At 42.0% G+C, this 15,409-nt stretch overlaps 1 protein-coding gene across 8 annotated transcripts in view; it reads right to left on the bottom strand.

The window, feature by feature from the left end:
• Positions 1 to 15,409, bottom strand: part of LOC142587692 (uncharacterized) — an 868,078-nt gene that overhangs the window by 714,042 nt on the left and 138,627 nt on the right. For all 8 annotated transcript variants that reach the window (XM_075698874.1, XM_075698889.1, XM_075698898.1 and 5 more), the window contains 2 exons: positions 14,219 to 14,399; positions 643 to 715 (listed from right to left, as the gene is read on the bottom strand). In XM_075698874.1, coding sequence (XP_075554989.1) covers positions 643 to 715; positions 14,219 to 14,399 — 254 coding nt within the window. The remainder of the gene's footprint in view (positions 1 to 642; positions 716 to 14,218; positions 14,400 to 15,409) is intronic.

Here is a 15,409-nt window from a genome sequence, read left to right as displayed (position 1 = left end):
ATAAAAAGAAGCTTTTTGCACATATGCCAGCAGAAACAGCATGGAAGTGCCCAATATAGGATGTGCCATTAACATGCATGAGAAAGCATTAACATTTGCATGACCACTGATTACAATTTAACCATTTGGTGAAACTAATTAGTGCTAACCTTTCCGGTCACCTGTTCGCTGTCACCTATTGTCCAAGGAACCCACATTTTGTGAAATATTGGGTGTTGCCTCATAAGTTGCCTACGTACACCTTACTGCATTGGCGTCCTAGCTGCTTGGCAGAAAAAAAGTTTTTCTTTTATTTAAGAACACTTTAGCAACACATGCTGCTGAGGCTCCTCAAGAAACAGAGAATCTGCAGAACTAAAGGCATTATATGCTTACGTGTAACAGTAATTTTTCTTGCCACAGTAATGATTGCTGCAGTTTCTGCATAAAAAATAAATGCCAAGGGAGCAATAGTTGTCAAGCGCAAACATCTAACAGCTTATTTAACTATATGTGACACAATGCAAGGATTTTTTCTTCGAAATAAACTTGACTACAAAATAAGACACTCTGACAGACTCCTATAAGAGTGAGACCACATATAGCAAAATCACCAACACAGTTTTCTATGTTGCAATACTGAGAGAAAAAAGGCACAATTACCTGTAGGGCCATGACCCATGCCATCATTGACTCATGGTTTCCAGCCACAAAGACGTACTCCTTGGCTCCAGAGCTTAGCAAGAGAGAGGCAAAGAAAGAACGAAAAGCTATCATTAAGCTGCAAGACCGAACGTGGCAAGGAAGACCACGGTACAGGAGCCCCCATTCAATCTTTAGTAAGCTACATACAATTTATTAAGGCTGCCATGAGTGTGGTGCTTGTGCAAAAAAGCCTTGCATTTGCTGCTCAATAACAGACTTCCTGCATGGCAGTTTTCCCGAGTAATGGCAGTGCAGGCATTTTTGCAAAGAGGGCAGAAAAGCGCAGTTTGCTTGTACTTTTTTGACATGGAAAATGTAGACGTGGTTCTTGTGATGAAACCATGCACAAGAGACAAGGCCCAGCATGAGCAGCTAGGACTTCATCATTTGAGCGATGACTGGTGCTGCCATTAGTTGGGTAAATGTGCAGTGCAGAGAAGCACACTTGCACATTATGAATAGGGTCTATTGTGAATTCTATAGCAGCCTTCCTAAGCTGATGACTTTAATGTGTGAATTTTCACAACCCCTGGCTTATCGGCCTCCATGAGCCACAGCTGCCAGAAAACTATTGATGCTAAGGTACTGTTCAAAGAACATTCACCCAGAAGGTCCTTTGCAATTTTGAGGCAACATCAAGGTTACAGAAGCTGAAAGCAGTAAAACTCTTCTCCCTTTCATTGCTATGCTCATCAGCTTGGTGTAATAGAGGAATGTTGTGGAGCCCCTTGATGACGCAGGCATAGTGTAGCTAAACCTGTAGATATAGTGTCAGCTGCCCCTAGGCTCCGAAAAGCATGCAACGTCTTATTTTTATGACATTACATGATAGCCCTAGGTAAGATGGCCTATGGTGGGATTGTGCATGCTTGTTCTAGTCAACCATATGTGTGCTTTCAGCAACGACTGTTTCTAATTACCAAATGTAAGGGATCCAAAACAAGATCATTTTTGCATGATAAGATTCATACAGAGGCAGGCATTATAATTTGTGTTGCCAGTATGTTCTTTAGTTAAAGGGACACTAAAGGCAAATATTAAGTCAAGCTAAAGTGATAGATAACTGCTTGAGAATTTCTAAAGCATTAATAGTGCTACGGGACAATATGTGCGATCACGAAAGGCAAGCAGTGTGAAGACGACGACGACGATTAGAAGCTAGCGCGGGCTGTTGCCTCTTGGCCAAGCGCAGCGTATTGCCTTGTAAATATACTTGTAAATAGCTTTTCGTCGGTGTCTTCCTACGTAACATATCTGGTGGAGGTGGACGTTCCCTGTACCTCGTCACGGAGCTTCGCAGTGGACGGTACGTCGAGCCTTCCTTCATGGCTCCCGGCGACGGGTTATCGCTTACGCCAGCAGGCTCCTCTCACCCGCGGAGCGCAACTATTCCATCACTGAGCGTGAGTGTTTGGCCCTAGTTTGGGCGGTTGCGAAATTCCGCCCATACTTATATGGCCGATCCTTTTCCGTTGTCACAAACCATCACGCGCTTTGCTGGTTATGCTCACTGAAAGATCCTACAGGAAGACTTGGTCGCTGGGCCTTACGCCTCCAAGAATATTCGTATACTGTCACCTATAAATCTGGCCGACTACACAAGGACGCTGACTGCCTGTCTCGCTACCCGGTCGACGAGCCTGACGACGCCGACAGTAGTAGCGCCAACGGCATTTTCTCTGTGTCTGCCTTCGCTAACATCGCCGATGAGCAGTACCGAGACCTATCGCTGCGAGCACTTATCGAGCGCCTGCGTTCTACACCTACCGACGCATCCGTTCGCCGATATGTCCTCCAGGGCGGCATTCTGTACCAAAGGAACTTCCTCCCTGACGGATCTGATCTTCTTGTCGTGTCAAAACATCTACGACAGACTGCGCTCTTTGAGATGCATGAGGCACCCACTGCAGGACAACTTGGGGTAACCCGCACGTACGACCGCGTCCGCCGCCGCTTCTACTGGCCTGGTCTCGCTCGCTCCGTCCGACGCTATGTTGCTGCCTGTGATACCTGCCAGCGTCGCAAAACACCTCAGATGCTACCTGCCGGTCATCTCCAGCCGATCACCGTCCCTGTGGAACCGTTCTTTCGTGTTGGATTAGACCTGCTCGGTCCCTTTCCCACGTCATCCTCTGGGAACAAATGGGTAGCCGTCGCGACTGATTACGCCACCCGATACGCTATCACTCGGGCTCTCCCTACCAGTTGCGCCACTGACGTCGCGGACTTTCTCTTGCGTGACATTATCTTGCTTCATGGCGCCCCGCGACAACTCCTTACTGACCGTGGTCGAAACTTTCTCTCGAAAGTTATCGCTGACATTGTGCGTTCCTGCTCCATTCAACACAAACTGACTACCTCATACCATCCTCAAACCAATGGCCTGACAGAGCGGTTAAACCGTACTCTTACCGATATGCCGGCCAAGTACGTTTCCAAGGACCACCACGACTGGGACATTGCCCTTCCTTACGTAACATTTGCGTACAATTCTTCCCGGCACGACACCGCTAGATTTTCTCCCTTTTATCTACTGTACGGTCGCGAACCTACCTTGCCCTTAGACACGGCACTTCCTCCTGCTGCGGTCTCAACAAGCGAGTATGCGCGCGACGCCATCGCCCTCGCCGACCATGCACGCCAGCGTGCCCGTGCTCGACTGACGGCCTCACAAACCACTCAGCAGTGCCAGTACAACGCCCGCCATTGTGACGTACAGTTTTCGCCTGGTGCGCTCGTGCTCCTGTGGTCGCCCACTCGTCACGTCGGACTTTCCGAGAAGCTCCTTTCGCGATACACAGGGCCCTACTGCGTGCTGCGCCAGGTGACGCCTGTGACTTACGAAATTGCTCCTGTGGGTTCAACCTCGTCCTCTCCTCTGGCATCTAGTGATGTCGTACACGTCAGTAGGCTCAAGGCCTACTACACTGCTTCCGAGTCCGATCCTTAGTCGCTCCGGGAAGGCGCTTTTGCCGCCGGGGGTAGTGCTACGGGACAATATGTGCGATCACGAAAGGCGAGCAGTGTGAAGACGACGACGACGATTAGAAGCTAGCGCGGGCTGTTGCCTCTTGGCCAAACGCAGCGTATTGCCTTGTAAATATACTTGTAAATAGCTTTTCGTCGGTGTCTTCCTACGTAACAATATCATTGTGAACAAGGCCTTAATAATCGATAAATTGAGTTAAATGCAGGACATGATTAGTGACTCCCCCGGAACATTCAAGTACTTGCCCGATGACGAAAGCCCTCCTCAGTTAAATTTTCTCACTGGTACTCAACCACTCGTTGCAAAAAACATCCTTGTATTATATTTCAAGACGAAATAAAATGCTACTTCTTCAGTTCTATTTCATTTTTAGAAAAAAGAACTCATTGACATTTTCCTTGACAACGATGCGGGCGGTCGAAAGGTTTCGTCTTCGCTCGACTCTGCACCGCCCACGCTTTCACGTTTCAGTAGTTTCATTATCGCGTGATGCTGCGCTGGTTTTGTGGCTTGCGAAACTTGTACAAACTGCAGAGCAGAGAATTCCACTTCCATGTGATGTTGCGCGATGCCCGTACGGTCTATGCCAGTTGAACGAAAAGCAGCTGCAGCGGCGAATCCACCACTCTGTCTTGGCTCAGTGCCGCCGTCTATCGGGCGCCGTTTTACTCACCGACGGCAGCAAAGGGTGGTGATGACATATGCAATGTCACCACTCCCCCGGTTGGGTGGCGGGAGATTTAAATTTTGAAAAAGGTATTCAGACCCTTCAGATGCCAATTTTCTCTTAAGCTAAGTCTTTTCTTTGCACGAAACAAGCGTTGAAAGGTTTCTGGAATGGTATTTAAACAGTTCACATCGACTTAGTATTTGCCCTTTACTGTCCCTTTAATCAAAATTCACATTAACTTTGTAGTTACTAACTTTGGTGCACATGTCACAAATGTGGAACTGAGGCATGCCAGTGCTCAAGGCATGTTATTCTGAAACTAGTACTAGTTTTTAGACAGTATGCATCCCCTAACTTGTGGCAAAATGTATTGGCATTCCAATTATTCTCCTGAAGAGCATTCACAACACAGTGCAAGACAAAGCTATGAGGAACACCAATGTATTTCATGTCAGATTTTGGGAATTTATATCTAAAAGTTGGTGGTCACCTCAAGGCTTGTACCAAGTGGACATGCCTTCAACGACATCAGCGATGAAGCTCGGTGACATAGCTTGATTACCGACCCACCCCTTTACCCAAGCTATGGATACGTGACGTCACCAGCCACTACCCCTATAAAGACTCTGCTACACCCAAGGATTTTCAGTGGGTACGGCAAAAGCGTTTAGCACAGGTCATTCACCATGCAATGCGTCTTCTTTGTATACGTTGGTCACAACTGTTCGATGCGTAGTGATAATAGGTCTTTAGTGGTTATGCCGTGTCCCAAAGTTAGTGTTAGTATAGCTTATGGTTGTTTTAGTTTCTGCGAGTTGATGATGTGTGGCGACGTCGAGGAGAATCCTGGACCAACTGTTGAAGAAATGTTTGAATCAGTGATGGATGGACAACAGGCACTAAGAGATGATAGCGCATCCTTAAAAATGCGCGTTGAAACTAGAGAAAAAGCTGTCAATAGTTTTGAGAAGCGTTTGACTCAGTTGGAAGAAAACGTAAAAGCAAATACGAGCGCAGCTGCTAGCTTGGTCACAACTGTAGGCAAAATGGAAGAGACACTTAAATTACAGTGAGGTAAACTGATTGACCTAGAAGATTGCAGTAGGTGGTCAATAGTGATAGTTTTTTGGCATTCAAGAAATTCGCAATGAAACTGCATCATTGTTACATGACAAAGTTATAAACGAAGTGTTTCTGGAAAAAAATGGGTGTGAGCTGTTCGACGGTGGCTAGAATACATAGGCTAGGGAAGAGCCCAGAGGGCAAGCCAATTATTGTGTATTTTCAGGACTGCGTGGAAAAACATGCAGTCATGCAGAATGCATGCAAGCTGAAAGGGACAGATATTTCTATCCGGGGTGATTACTGCGTAGACAAGCGGCGGAAATGCAAACTGCTTAGGAATAGCGAGAAGGCAGATAAAGATAGCGAAAAGAAGGTCCAGCTGATACATGACAAGCTCCAAATTGATGACCAGCATTTTTCTTGGAATGATGCCTCTCGCAAAAACATTTCTGCAACTGACAGCTCACTGCGCCGCTAACAAAATTATGGAATGAACTGCTCAGCAACTGAAAGCTAATGCTTGCAGGCTCATCAGCTCCGGCTTCTTTCATTCAGTGCCAGAAGTATTGTAAATAAAACAAATAAGCTAGAAGATTTGTTTTTGTTATATGATCCCCTTGTTTGTGTCATTTCGGAAACTTGGTTGCATGAAGCCATTCGCGAGAATGAAATCGTTCCACCGAACTATCACCTGTATAAAAAAGATAGGGGTTCTCGTGGTTGCAGCGTTGCAGTCATAACGAAGTCCGGTGTTCGTGTAACAGTCGTAGATCAAATCATAAGACACGAAAGTTCGCTCTTGAAGGTGTCTATCTGGGGACTGTTGTTTTTTGTGTTCTGTATATCGGGCTCCGGATGCTGATGACTGATATATGCACAAATTGTATGATCATCTCCTAAGACTGAGAGGAAAAAAACATGATAATAACAGGTGACTTTAATCTGCAATGTTTAAAGTGGAATCACTTAAATTGTGGTCCGTTGGTTTCTGGTGACTTGGCGACAGACATTATGTTCGATCTTAGCCTCCAGCAGGTTATTAGTAATGATACCCAGAGAAATAATATTCTGTATCTTCTGTTCCTCAGCGAAATATGTTTTTTTTGGGCAGAACAACAGCGGTCGAGCCTGGTATATTGGATCAAAAGCTTATATCTTTTTGCTGGGATGTTCCTGCAAAGAAGCACCGAAATCATAGTATTGTAAAAGAGCTTAGACTTCATTAAGGCTGATGATGTAACAGTCAAAGATGATCTATATAAACATTTTAAAATAATTGCTAATAATGTTGAGCTTTCATGGCAACGATTTCCGGATACTGTAAAGTACTGTACTGAAGAGTTTGTCCCTTTAAAAGCTGTTCGAAAACAATGGCTGGATCCTCGGATAAATCGAGAAACTATCCATGCCAAATGTAAAATTAAAAGACCGAGAAAGAGGAACAAAAAGATGACCATGACCCCACAGATTGTGTGTGTGCCTGAAACAAGAATTACTAACAAAGGTATATTTGGCCAGAGATAAGTTCTATAGCACGAATATTGAAGAACTTCTTTCTAGTGATCCTAAAAAGTTTGGTTACACCTAAGACAAAGAAATAGAAGATAGAGAGCATTAAAATAAACGCAATTGAAATAGAGGAAGCGCACAGCAGTAGCAGAACACTTTAATGTTTATTTTCAAAGCGTGTTTGCAGGGTGAGATCAGACTGAGCTTTAAAGCACATGTAGCCCGTAGGTAGATATCATTTGAATCACTCGCAAGGCTGTCCATGTGTTCCTGCAAAACATAAATATAAAAAATCTGCTGGTTCTGATAACATTCCCTATGCTTTCCTGAGGTGATATTCTGAACATATATCTGAATTTATTTCTAATTTTTTTTCAGTTATCTCTAAAATTAGGAGAAACACTGGCAGAATGGTGCAATGTGCGTGTTGCGCTGGTGCACAAGAAAGGAGACCATCTAACAGTTTCAAACTACTGGCGTGTATCTATTACTAACACATGTTGCAAGCTATTGGAACATATTGTCACTGGTTTCATACAAGGGTTCTTCAAAGATCATAACATACTATCACCTTTTCAGCACGGTTACAGAAAAGGACTCGCCACTGTGACTCAACTAACTAGTAATAACCGTGCATGAACCTTCCCAAATAATTCATTTATCAGGACAAATAGATATGCTCTTTCGGGACTATAGCAAAGCATTTGATAGGGTTCCCCATGGAAAGTTACTACTATACAAATTAGGAAAAATTCGACTTCCTTTTGGTATTATACAGTGGATTTGTGCTTTTCTTAAAGATAGAGAACAGTTTGTTGAAGTTAGAAATTATACTTCTAGTGCCTGTCAGGTCACCTCAGGAGTTCCTCAAGGCAGTGTGTTAGAGCTATTGTTATTTCTAATTTATGTTAATTTTTGATTTATGTTAATGATTTGATTGATGTTATTTCTGATAATGTATCCATTCAGTTATATGCAGATGACTGCGTTATATTCAAGAAAATTGTGTTCCATGATGATCATGATGTGTTGCAGAGTTGCCTTGTAGCAATCACTGACTGGTGTTCGAATTGGGGAATGGAGCTCAATGCGGAAAAAAAGAAACACACTTTTACGCGGAACAAGAAAAAGACCTCTCAGCAAATTTCATTACCAGTTTGAAAACAGAACTGTTCCCAAAGTCGGAAAATATAAATATCTTGGCGTTATTCTTACCAATAAACTTACATGGTCAACACATATCTCAGATATTTGCTCAGTGGCATTAAACTGTGGTTTGTAACGAGGAAGCTTAAACACGCGCTTATAAGAATTAAAATATTAACCTACAATGCAATAGTGAGATCTAAATTAGGATATGCTGCTGAAGTCTGGGACCCTTACACTAAAAAGGACATTATGGAACTTGAGCGAGTCCGGAGAAAAGCTGTGAGATTTATATATGAAAAATATGCCAGGAAACATTCTCCGTCCTCATTAATTTTACAAAACAGAACACAGACACTACAAAAATGCAGAAAAACTAATCGCCTTGTACTACTACACAATGCTCTTTCTAGAAAAAACGATATGCCATTACCCACTTCTGTATGACGGCCTACTACAAGAAGAACACGACACAGACACGAATATTTGCTTGCGCCAATTTTCGCTCGAACAAAAGCTTACGAGTATGTTTTTTTCCCTCGAACAATGAGTGAGTGGAATTCACTGCTCATATTAGCATATTTGAGCCAAATGATTACATGGCTGCATTGGCAAAGCATTTTTATTACTTTTAATGATGTTGCAGTATGATCTGGGCTCCTTCTTATGCATTATGTTCATATTATGCAACATTATTTACACTTGTCTGTACTTTCTTTTTGTTTGCTGCAAAGCCCCTCCTGTTTGGGCCAAAGTATTAGCCTGCAGTATTACTAAATAAATAAAAAAATAAAAACACTATCCAACTTCATATCAGCACTTGAAATATGTGTACTAAAGAAATCAATTTAGAATACCCACTTTATGACCTGTTTGTATTCTTTAACAATGTATACCACATCGAATGGCTCCCAACTAGCTGTTGGCTACGGCTCCAGATGTTTGCACAGAGTTCTATATGATCCTTTCTCCTGAATAAAAGGTGACGGTGATGAAGATGATTTTAGAGGTGATTATTGCGCAATTTACGATGTCTGCAACTGCTAGAAATCCCAGGCAGCAAGAATTCTCATCTTGCCTCAAAACATGACCTTTAATAATCAGAGATAATTGTCGCTGAAACACACTGCACAATTTCTATTGCCTGAACTGTAACTGAAAACGGGCACCTTGAAGTTTTCTACAAGTAAAATATTATGTTATAAACTCTTAGAGGGAGACTAAAAAGGAATGGTAAGTTGATGGGGTAACTTATACCTTTCGGAGCTCCAGAAAGATCAGTTTGCCGTGAGCAGTATCTTAGTACGCCAAAAAATATGCAAAAACGAAAGGCAGGCCTTAAGTTTCCTTGCTAGCTCCTTGGCGCATTATGAGATTTGGATAATTTATGCTTGGAAATAGCTAATAGTTTATTGATAAACAAGGATCGTACTGCATCCTAAAAGAACCAAGGGCTACACCAAGTGAGCTCCGAGTGCTTTTTCTGAATAAAAACAATGCAGACATACAAATATACTTTGAAATCTGTGGCATCATACTAACACACTGGAGTTGTAGTAGGGGTGTGAAATTTAAAACGAGAAGCTGTGCTCCCTTTCCTCCACTAACAACCTAACTATTTACATCTAATGAATACAAATCAAATCTGGAGAAGATGCTTCACCAGATCAAACTAATTTACCCCGCATTCTAGATCGTCCCTTTACTCAACACTCCACCTTGACTTAAAAAACTTGGCGGCAACAATGCCCCTTGACCGAAGTGGTCACTGCACTTCACTGACACTTCCCAGCAATTCTTTAGAAGCACAGTGTCTTCTTCAGTCGAGAGGTGACGCTGTGCTCAACTTGGTGGAATGGAGAAAGAGGTTTGAGTCAAGAATCGCTTGAGAATATGGAGGTTAGTGTTGCTCTTTAGTCGCCCTTTATACTTTCTAAACTTGCATAAAGTAACAGTGCTGAGTACATTGTAATGTAGCACATATCACAGACACTACATTAAATGCAATACTAAATTAAAGAATATTTACCCAGGCTTTTTTATTGTACTGTAATGCTACAACCTTGGCCTTACAAAACTATCCTGATATGCCATTTTCAGTAATTAAAATATAAAGTGATTATAAGTCCTTGAAGTAAGAGCTTCCTAATATTTTACAGAAGTGATATGACTTTGGTAAATGTGACTGCCTTCAAGGAAGTCAGCAAATTCGACACTACAGAAAAGCAGCATTAAAACCAGAGTGGGTCAGAGATAAAGCCTCCTTTACAATGCAGAAACTGCTATGATGTTTGTGTGCACCATGTCCTGGAGCCAAAAGAGCACCAATGAATGCAAATTTGTGTGTACCATGTCCTGGAACCAAAAAAGAACCAACGTATGCAAACGAAACAGCAATAGCCTATATCATAGCTATTACAATCGTTTATATTGCACTGCTCATTACAAACACAAACGATCATTAACTACAAAAGTTGACTCCTACTTGAATTTGGTTCATACTTAATTTCAACCACATTAAAGCCAACCTAAATTTGTTTAGGTAAACATGAAATATTATTGGCAGAAGAACATTGTGTCATACTTTTTTTTGTTTTAATACACAGCTATACCAACACAGTAATTATGGAATGAGACTTCAATTCCTCGAGCATGCATCCACAATGGTGGTTCAGTAGCTATGGCATTCTGCTGCTAAACACAAAGTCATGGGTTCGGTTCACAGTCACCACGACCACATTTCGATGGGGAGTGGAATGCGAAAATGCTCATGTGCTTTGCTTTAAGTGCACATTACAGAACTCAAGCGTAATTAAAATGAACTCAGAGCCTTCCACTATAGCATCTCCCACAGCCTGTGTGCTGGTTTTGAACATTAAACCCTATCAATCAATTCCTCACACATACTACAAACCAATAATTATGCAATCTTTTAATGTGACCAAGTTCAAAACACATACTAATGCTGTGTCGCTTCAGGCTTGAAGCAGGAGAGGCAGTAAGGGTAAAAGCATACAAATTTAGGCTGGTACTTGCAAATAAATATGCAGCCTTAGAACAGAGAGATGATGATGATGATGACATAGAGGTAATGAATGAAACCGTAACGAGGCTGCCTTCAGAGGCAGCAATTGAAGTGGGAGGCAAGGTACCAAGGCAACCAGTAGGTAAGCTCTCTCAAGTAACAAAGGACCCCTAATAAAGAAACAACAAATAATGGAAGTGTCCAACTCAAGAGATAAGATAGAATTCACGGAACTGTCAAAACAGATCAACAAAAGTAAAATAAGTGATATTCGAAATTATAACGTGAGAAAGACTGAAGAAGCCATAAAAAATGGACACAGCCCGAAATCAGTGAGAAGGAAACTTGGCATAGGACAAACCAAGATGTATGCACTGAAAAATAGGCAGGGTAATATCATCAGCAATCTCAAAGGTATAATAAAGCAGCAGAAGAATTCTATACTGACCTGTACAATACCCAGAGGACTCATGAGTACTCTATTCGAAACAATAATGAACAGCATACAGAAACTCCTCCTATAACTAGAGATGAGGTCAGAAGGGCCTTGCAAGGCATGAAACGGGGAAAAGCGGCAGGAGAGGATGGAATAACAAACGATTTAATCAAAGATGGAGGAAACATAATGCTAGGAAAACTGGCAGCTCTCCATACGAAGTGTCTATCGACTGCAAGGGTCCCAGAAAACTGGAAGAATACAAACATTATACTAATCCACAAAAAGGGAGACATTAAAGAATTGAAAACTTATAGGCCCATTAGCTTACTCCCTGTATTATATAAAATATTTACCAAAATATTCTCCAATAGAATAAGGGCAACACTGGACTTAAGTCAACCAAGGGAACAGGCTGGCTTCAGGAAGGGATACTCTACAATGCATCACATTTATGTCATTACTCAGGTTATTGAGAAATCCGCAGAGTACAATAAGCCTCTCTATATGGCTTTCACAGTTTACGAAGAAACATTTGATTCAGTAGAGATACCAGCAGTCATAGAGGCATTGCGTAATCAAGGGGTACAGGACGCTTGCGCAAATATCTTGGACAATATCTACAGAGATTCCATAGCTACCTTAATTCTACAAAAGAAAAGCAGGAAGATACCTATAAACAAATGGGTCAGGCAAGGAGACACAATCTCTCGAATGCTATTCACTGCATGCTTGGAAGAAGTATTCAAGCTACTAAACTGGGAAGGTTTAGGAGTAAGGATCGATGGCAAATACCTCAGCAACATTTGGTTTGCCAATGACATTATTCTATTCAGCAACACTGTGAACGAGTTACAACAAATGATTGAGGACCTTAACAGGACAGTGTAAGAGTGGGGTTGAAGATTAATATGCAGAAGACAAAGATAATGATAAATAACCGGGCAAGGGAACAAGAGTTCAAGATCGCAAGTCAGCCTCTAGAGTCTGTGAAGGATTATGTTTACCTAGGTCAACTAATCACAGGGAACCATGACCATGAGAAGGAAATTCACAGAAGAATAAAAATGGGGTGGATCGCATATGGCAGACATTGTGAGCTCCTAACTCGGAGCTTACCGTTATCATCGAAAAGGAAAGTATACAATCAGCGCATTTTACCGGCGCTGACATATGGGGCAGATACTTGGAGACTGACAAAGAAGCTTGAGAACAAGTTAAGGACCGTGCAAAGAGCGATGGAACAAAGAATGCTAGGCATAACTTTAAGAGACAGAAAGAGAGCAGTTTGGATCATAGAGCAAACGGGTATAGACAATATTAAGAGAATATTAAGAGAGATATTAGGAGACGATATTAAGACATTAAGAGAAAAAAAATGGCACTGGGCAGGTCATGTAATGCGCAGATTAGATAACCGTTGGACCATTAGGGTGACAGAATGGGTACCAAGAGAAGGTAAGCGCAGTAGAGGACGACAGAAGACTAGGTGGTGCGACGAAATTAGGAAATTTGCGGGTGCTAGTTGGAATCGGTTGCGCAGGACAGGGGTAATTGCAGATCGCAGGGAGAGGCCGTCGTCCTGCAGTGGACGACATAAAATAGGCTGGTGATGATTATACTGATGATCATGTGGTACATTAAAAAGTGCTGATGTGCATGTCAATCAGCCAGTACAGTGCTTGCAAGCAGCACCATGACCATGTTGGCGCTATCAGATAGACATTTTTTTTCCTTCTAACTCTGTGCTTCTCTCCATTTGACAATGGATAAGCCAGGGGACATATTCTTGGACGATTACTTTCGGTGATACTATCGCCTTCATGTGATATGGTGTTCAAGCAGCCAATAAGCGCACACTTAAAGGGATATCGCCAAATCAACTGTCAGAGAATATGTCCCCTGATCCTTTGTTGCCACTTCTCGGGGAACTCGGAGTGCTTCTCTCTCACATTATCCTATCAAGTGGCAAATAAACTCAGCTTTCAGTGACACGGTCATGGTGCAGCCTATGACCATTGCACTGAGCTAAATGACGTGTGCATCAGTGGTTTATGATACCATGCAACCTTTACTTCCCAATTTTCCTGATGTAACAAAGGAGACCTGGACCTGCACCATACTTGATGATCTTAATTAGCCAGTTGTTATGCTTTGGAAGAATTGAGGCTTCATACCATAATCAATTGGCCTACCATTATCCTTTAACAACAACAAAAAAAAACTAGACAAAAATTTTGTATCAGTTCTACTATAAGCTGCAGGTTCTTCATAAAGCTCAGTACCACCTGCCCATCCAGTTGTATTTAGGAATCTAAAGAAAAGCTGCAGCAAAATTTTAGCTTGTACATGCCTTTTGTTCACAAATGCATTCAAATAAATTCAGTCTTTCTGAGTAGACTATATAAGGCCCACTATCTAATGGGCTCTGTAGAGCTTAAGTCAACTCTTTTTTTTTTTTTTCAAATGTGTTTTCAACATGAGGCATTCGCTGTAGCTTCCGAACAAGCCACAAGGGTCAGCAACAACTTAGGACACTACCCCTTAATAACCTGAAGGCCAAAAAGTCAAGCCCTGCTAACTCAATCTTGTCATGATTCAACGTCTTTCAAGTTCCCCATACTGAGCCTCAAGAACTTCCCGTTCCTGCAGTCATGCAACTTTGGAAATGAAGTACAAAGGAGAGTCACTCACTGAATGACAAAGCAGTTTTCCTCATCTACTAGGAAGGAAATGGCAGCATTACGGAGGTCGATGCTGAATAACGGAGGCTTTCTTGCTGCAGCATCCAAGTCGCTCTTGTAGGAATGCAAGCAGCAGCTGTGCTGGTCGAAGACATACCAACGCTTCCGTCTGCCCTTCAGACGAGCCAGGGCTAGAGTTTGACCCCAAAGAAAAAGAGAAATAAACATTGATCTTCTTGCACTCAATAAAAGGGTGACAGCACACATGGTTGAAAGTAAAAGACAGTAAACCAATCAGTCTTTGCATACACTACATGCATACAGGTACAGACTGCCAGTCTGCATATTTGTGCCAATTCACTTACTTTGGCTTACGGTGTGATGCGCCTTAATTTGTAAGTACAGGGACTTAAGAAGTCCTTAGTGGATAAAGACAGGGGGTGGGGGGCAACATTTGCTTATTTGCCGCTGCACTAACGAGAGACAGCAACTAGAGACATTGCCACATGTTTCTTTTTTCTTTCTTTATGCAAGCATGCCACTACAAACTCAATGAGCAAAAATTTCAGATTTTATGAAATTTGTACACCAGTTCTAAAAGAAAGATTTTATGCCCTCTCAACTAAAACATAAGTTCAAATGTTACATTCTTATTGTGGTCTGTCCTGCTATTATGTTTTACATGCTACCTTCCTGATTATGTAGTGAAACAAGACCTAACATATGAATAAATACTGCTCTCTATGAGATTACAAACAAAATGCACTGGAAACCTATTGTGACTGTTACACAGTACAAATGATTGTCTCCACAAACATAATAACATTCAAAACAATCTAATTAGTATGAGACCATTTACACAACTGAAGAACAAATTTGCTGCTGTCTAACAAGCCTCAAGTAAGAATTTTATCACCATATGTCTTTTTTTCGGAAATGTTTCATAGTTATTAAGGGCCTTTTATAGTGGTGCAGCTATCAAAATTATTACAAAAATATGGAGAGTGAAAAAAAAAGTTGTCTTCATTGCTGTCAAGAACTACTGACTGTTCTAAGCTCTGCAGTGAATAGTTACAAGCAGTAGGCAGCATGGTATGAAACAGTTTCAACAGCATGCATCTCTTGCAATAGCTTCAGTGATCAACATCCACTGAAGTGTTGTGCCAAGGATGGACCACACAAGGAACACATGTAGCAGTGG

Source organism: Dermacentor variabilis, chromosome 1, assembly GCF_050947875.1.
Source record: "Dermacentor variabilis isolate Ectoservices chromosome 1, ASM5094787v1, whole genome shotgun sequence".
In the NCBI taxonomy this organism is placed as follows: Eukaryota; Metazoa; Arthropoda; class Arachnida; order Ixodida; family Ixodidae; genus Dermacentor; species Dermacentor variabilis.
This window is presented reverse-complemented; position numbering and strand designations above follow the sequence as displayed.